Raw genomic sequence first — 6,000 nt, forward strand, 5'->3', positions numbered from 1 at the left:
GAGAATGGTGTGACCACGACCTTGGATGAGGCAGCTGTCTGTAGCTGAGGCAGGCCTTGGATGGGCTGTCAGCGAAAGGCTATCTGCTGACCACTCTCCCAGAAGCTGGTGGCCTTCTTGAAAGAGGATCCATGCTGAACCTCCCTGTTCATGGCAACACTGACCAACACTCCACTGAGGTAGTCTCTCTTTCTTTTAATTATTTTCATTTTAAGATACTGTACATTAAAAATGCAAAAAAATCAAACAAAAGACATGAAATTAGACAAGGAACCAGCTATATTTATGATCAGGTATCAAAATATTAAAACGTTTGAGATACAGTCACAAATGTGCTGCTTTATTTAGATAACAAGATCTAGTGGCAGGTCGGTCCAATAATCCATAATTTCACAGTGATAATGAGCCTGATGTTTAGAGACATTTGCAATAGCTGCTGTAATGCGATAGGAGGATATCAGCCATTTCAATTTGCGACGAAGTCACAGGTATTGCAAATTCCACTGTGGTTTGTTGCCTACCTTATAGTTGAAGGAAAGGCTGAATTTCACTTAGAAAAGAGAGGAAATAAAATCTTTTCATATCCAAGTACCTCCTCCAGGTTAATGGATGTTGGTGTAGGGAGCCGGGCTGGGGTTCCAGGAAATCAGATATCAGGAAGAGAACTTGCTTGCAGAGGGGAGCTAGGGGGTGTGTGTGGTTGGCCAAGAGGGCAGATGGGGGAGTTCTGAACGAATCTCTTCTCGCCTGGAGGGCCCGAGTGTTCATCCTGACCCCTCACCCCAAGGGATTGAGAGAGTCCTCGGTTGGGCCGCAGCCCCCATACTCCCTGTCCCACCCTAGGACCCGGGCCACCGCACAGGCTCCCTGCCCAGAGCTGCTTGCTTCCCCAAGCGGCACTCGCTATCATCTCCCGTAACATTAGCCATTAGCCGACAAAACCTTGACCCGGCACAGCCCCTGCAAATGAGGGGGCGCGCCGGGGGCGCAGGGCCTGACCCGCAGCGGCGCGCTGTGACCAGTCATGCGGCTGCCCTCTTAGACACCGTTCCGCCCACGCGGCCGCCGGGCTTAAAAGGCCAGACCGGAGAGACGGCCGCAGTCCCCGGCCCGGAGCCCAGCGCGTCTGCACCATGGCAGGTTCCAGCCTCGCCTGCTGCCTGCTCGGCCTCCTGGCGTTGACCTCCGCCTGCTACATTCAGAACTGCCCCCTGGGCGGCAAGCGCGCGGTGCTGGACCTCGACGTGCGCACGGTGAGCGCCCCGCCCTCGTCCCGTGGCGCTCGGGGCCGGCAGGCCCGCTGCCACAGGGTCGCCCCCGCCGCCCCCTTTCCCGCGCTGACCGCGTACCGGCCCCACCTGGCCTGGGAATCGAGGGAGCGGAGGAGCTTTTGACTGCCCTCCTTCGACCAATTTTGGGCCCAGAGAGAGCCGGGGAGACCCGCCACCTCCCGCGCTCCTCCGGCCGCCCTCGCCCGCCCGGCTCAGCCCCCCACTCCACAGGGTCTCCCTCCCCGGCCGGTCCCCTCCCGGCCCCGGCTCATCCCCGCCCTCCCGCCAGTGTCTCCCCTGCGGCCCCGGGGGCAGAGGCCGCTGCTTCGGGCCCAGCATCTGCTGCGGGGACGAGCTGGGCTGCTTCGTGGGCACGGCCGAGGCGCTGCGCTGCCAAGAGGAGAACTACCTGCCGTCGCCCTGCCAGTCCGGCCAGAAGCCCTGCGGGAGCGGGGGCCGCTGCGCCGCCGCCGGCATCTGCTGCAGCCCGGGTGAGTCGGGCAGGGGCCGAGACGGGGCCGGGGCTCCGACACCAGGCGGGCCGGGCCGGGGTGGCCCTGACTCGGCCTCTCTCTGTGCAGACGGCTGCCTCGCGGATCCCGCCTGCGACCCCGAGGCCGCCTTCTCCCAGCACTGAGACCGGCCGGCCCCTGACACCATCGGAGCGCAGCCCTCACTCCCTCTGTAATCATCCCCAGGAATTATGGCAATGAAATAAAGCCGTTTTTTTCCCCTCCAACAAGCCTTGTGTCTGAGTGTCAGAACGGGGAGGGAAGGGCTTTGGGGGAATCGAAGATCCTCGGCTCTCGGCGCTTCAAACGGAATTAGAGCCGCGGTCCAGGGCGCCATCCTATAGGGGTGGATGGAGGAAGGTGTGGGGGTACCACACGGCAGGCTCCCAGGGAGATGGAAACAGCTCCCAGTTTCCAACTCCAAACAGGCTGGACATGGGAGGAACTTGGTGGCTCAGACGGTAAAGAATTTGCCTACAGTGCGGGAGACCCGAGTTCGATCCCTGGGTTGGGAAGATACCCTAGAGAAGCGGCAACCCACTCCAGTATTCTTGCTTAGAAAATCCCACGGACGGAGGAGCCTGGCTGGCTACCGTCCTTGGGGTCGCAAAGCGTCGGACACGACTCAGCGACTTCACTTTCTTTCACTTTCTGAGGTTGGGCAGACGATGACAGGGGACCAGAGGAAAGGCTGGCGGTCGGTCGGGGAGAGTGAGACTTCTTGACATCTGGAAGTAGGCTTGAGCCACACTAGAGGGCTGGCCTGGGGCGGGGCGGGGCGGGGCGGGGCGGGGCGGGGCGGGGGAGGAGCTTGGCGGGCGCCGCTGAAGGGCCCTCCAGTCTTCAAGGAGCTGGCCTCTCAGGCCACAGGAGGCAGCCGGTACCCTCAGAAGGGGTGGTGGTGAAGAGGGGCTGAGCTGGAAGACCCTGGGTCCCCAGTGTTGTGAGGAAGCCAGGAGCCCTGCTCCTGCTTGTGCAGGAAAGGAAAGTGACAGCACTGGGGACCCTGCACGACGGGGGTTCCTGAGAGCCCATAGCCGCAGAAACGACAAGAGCAGAAGACACGAACAGAGGGGTGCTTGCATCCTGTGCTTTCCATCTGTTCCTGGATTGAAGACCATTTTGGAGAATCTATAAAACACTCTCCCCCAGAAAGTGTCTCCCCTTCACTTACTCCTGCTATGGGACCAATGATTTCAGAGGGTGCACACCCACTCCAAAGAAAAACAGGAGCCTGTCTCACTCTGCTCAGTTCCGTTCCGTTCCGTTCAGTAGTTCAGTCGTCTCCTACTCTTTGCATCCCCATGGACTGCAACGTGCCAGGCTTCCCTGTCCACCACCAACTCCCAGAACTTGCTCAAATTCATGTCCATCAAGTCAATGAGGCCATCTCATCCTCTGTTGTCCCGCCTTCAATCTTTCCCAGCATCAGGGTCTTTTATTTCAAATCCTAGCAGTAATACAGAGAAAAGGAAAGTAATTTAGTACAAAATAACATGATTTTAGTATGTAGCTAAACAGATCAGGCTACACTGGGTGACATACACACAGTAAGGTCATCTCATGGTTAGGCCTTCTTATAACAAATGCAGTAAAAAGAGATTGGAAGCCATTCTCTACAAGACGTTCAGGAAAATAAGATGGCTGGAGCACCGTGAAAATCAATATTCCCTTTTGTACCTTAAAAAAAGATGGACTCAAATATCAATGAGTCACTCACACGGAATGTATTCATGGGACACCTGGGGAAATTTGAACAGGGCCTGAATATTTGATAATAATGTATATTATTGAATTTGGGCTTGGGGCCTGCACGTGTGTGACTATGGTCTATGGTCATATCGTAAAGAAAAGTCCCTCTCTGGAAGCAACCTAAATGTCTATCAACAGAGGAACGGATAAAGAAGACAGGATACATATATGCAATGGAATATTTCTCAGCTGTTACAGAATAATGAAATTGTGCCATTCGCAGCAACATGGATGGACCTGGAGCTTGTCATACTGAGTGAAGTAAGTCAGACAGAGAAAAGCAAATATTGTATCGTATCGTGTATACGTGGAATCTAGAAAAATGATACAGATGAATATATTTGCAAGCAGAAATAGAGACAGAGACACAGATAACAAATGTATGGACACTAAAGGGGAAATGGGGGGGGAATGAGTTAGGAGATCCGGATTGACATACGTACACTACTGTGTATAAAATAGATAACTAATGAGAGCCTACTGTATGGCACAGGGCACTCTACTCAGTGCTCTGTGGTGACCTAAATGGGAAGGAAATCCAGCAAGAAAGGGCTATATGTATACGTATAGCTGACTTACTTTGCTGTACAGCAGAAACTAACGCTACATTGTAAAGCTACTATACTCCAATAAAAGCAATTTAAAAAATAAACAACTTTTTAAAAAACTCTCTTACTTGAGCTGCACACTGGAACATTTATAGATGACATGGGATGTCTGCTGGGGTGACTTGAGAGTAGGAGGAGGGGGCAGATGCAGAGATGAGAAAAGGATCTTGTGCTGAAAACTGTGAGAGTGAAAGAGGGGAGCGAATACCCCATGGGTCTGTATTTAGTGGCTGTACTTTTTTGTATATTTGTAATTTCTCTTAATAAAAACTAAAAAACAAAAAGATTGTGGTAGAGATAAATGTTCTGATATGAAGAGATACCCCAAGTTTACTCTGTTAAAAAAAATGTGAATTAGTACCTATACATGATGAAATAATACTCATTTGTAAAATAAAAATGCATATGTGTGCATGCCAGAATTCTGCGGGCAACCTCAGTGATGCGCTCTTCGCAGCTGTGAGAAGCTTTAGGACAGAACATTCTAGTCTGAAAAATACAATCATCACTGAGCATTCATTGCTGTGATTCATTTTTATGTCACACTGTACAACACTGAAGGACAGCAATCTCAGTCTTCAGTAGAGTCTATGTGGAAAATAAGTTTGCCCTACTTCCATACCTACTAAATTTAGTGTAGTGTAGATTTTAAACTAAACTTTTACTGTGTGGATCACAACAAACTGTGGAAAATTCTTCAAGAGATGGGAATACCAGACCACCTTACCTGCCTCCTGAAAAATCTGTATGCAGGTCAAGAAGCAAGAGTTAGAACCAGACAAGGAACAGCAGACTGGTTCCAAGTTGGGAAAGGAGTACATCAAGGCTCTATATTGCCACCCTGCTTATTTAACTTATATGTAGAATACATCATGTAAAACGCTGGGGAGGATGAAGTACAAGCTGGAATCAAGATTGCCGGGGAAAATATCAATAACCTCAGATATGCAGATAATACCACCCTTATGGCAAAAAGCAAAGAAGAACTAAAGAGCCTCTTGATGAAAGTGAAAGAAGAGAGTGAAAAAGTTGGCTTAAAACCCAACATTCAAAAAACTAAGACCATGGCATCTGGTCCCATCACTTCATAGCAAATAGATGGGGAAACAATGGAAACAGTGACAGACTTTATTTCTGGGGGCTCCAAAATCACTGCACATGGTGACTGCAGCCATGAAATTAAAAGACACTTGCTCCTTGGAAGAAAAGCTATGACCAACCTAGACAACATATTAAAAAGCAGAGACATTGCTTTGCCAACAAAGGTCCATCTAGTCAAAGCTATGGTTTTTCCAGTAGCATGTATGGATGTGAGAGTTGGACTATAAAGAAAGCTGAGCGCCGAAGAACTGATGCTTTTGAACTGTGGTGTTGGAGAAGACTCTTGAGAGTCCCTTGGACTGCAAGGAGATCCAACCTGTCCATTCTGAAGGAAATCAGCCCTGAATATTCATTGGAAGGACTGATGCTGAAGCTGAAACTCTAATATTTTGGCCACCTGATGTGAAGAACTGACTCACTGGAAAAAACCCTGAGGCTGGGAAAGATTGAAGGCGGGAGGAGAAGGGGATGACAGAGGATGAGACGATTGGATGGCATCACCGACTCAATGGACATGAGTTTGAGCAAGTTCTGGGAGTTGGTGATGGACTGGGAAGCCTGGCATGTTGCAGTCCATGTGGTCACAAAGAGTCGGATATGACTGAGAAACTGAACTGACTGAATTGAGTTTAAAAATCTGGAATGGTTTGAAATTATACCAGAAGTTTTTCCAGCATCATAAAAGATGATTATCCATGGGGCAAAGGTCAGAAATATTTTCTCCATTTCCCGATATTTCCATCCATATAGAGAGCT

At 50.5% G+C, this 6,000-nt stretch overlaps 1 protein-coding gene across 1 annotated transcript; it reads left to right on the top strand.

Annotated features, from left to right (window-relative positions):
* The first annotated feature begins 1,106 nt into the window (after nt 1-1,106).
* OXT (oxytocin/neurophysin I prepropeptide) lies at nt 1,107-2,013 on the top strand. The gene is made up of 3 exons (XM_040247815.1): nt 1,107-1,253; nt 1,561-1,762; nt 1,853-2,013. Exons 1-3 carry the CDS (start codon nt 1,134-1,136, stop codon nt 1,906-1,908), a joined length of 378 nt encoding a protein of 125 aa, XP_040103749.1. The 5' UTR covers nt 1,107-1,133; the 3' UTR covers nt 1,909-2,013.
* Nucleotides 2,014-6,000: the final 3,987 nt, after the last annotated feature.

This window comes from Oryx dammah, unplaced genomic scaffold (assembly GCF_014754425.2).
Source record: "Oryx dammah isolate SB20612 unplaced genomic scaffold, SCBI_Odam_1.1 HiC_scaffold_10, whole genome shotgun sequence".
NCBI classification, from domain to species: Eukaryota; Metazoa; Chordata; class Mammalia; order Artiodactyla; family Bovidae; genus Oryx; species Oryx dammah.

What these genes read in the sequence shown, in the direction of transcription:
- OXT (XM_040247815.1), top strand. Translation starts at nt 1,134, where the DNA reads ATGGCAGGTTCCAGCCTCGCCTGCTGCCTGCTCGGCCTCCTGGCGTTG. An exon ending in TGGACCTCGACGTGCGCACG is followed by an intron (nt 1,254 to 1,560) that starts GTGAGCGCCCCG and finishes CCCTCCCGCCAG; the next exon opens with TGTCTCCCCTGCGGCCCCGG. An exon ending in CGGCATCTGCTGCAGCCCGG is followed by an intron (nt 1,763 to 1,852) that starts GTGAGTCGGGCA and finishes CTCTCTGTGCAG; the next exon opens with ACGGCTGCCTCGCGGATCCC.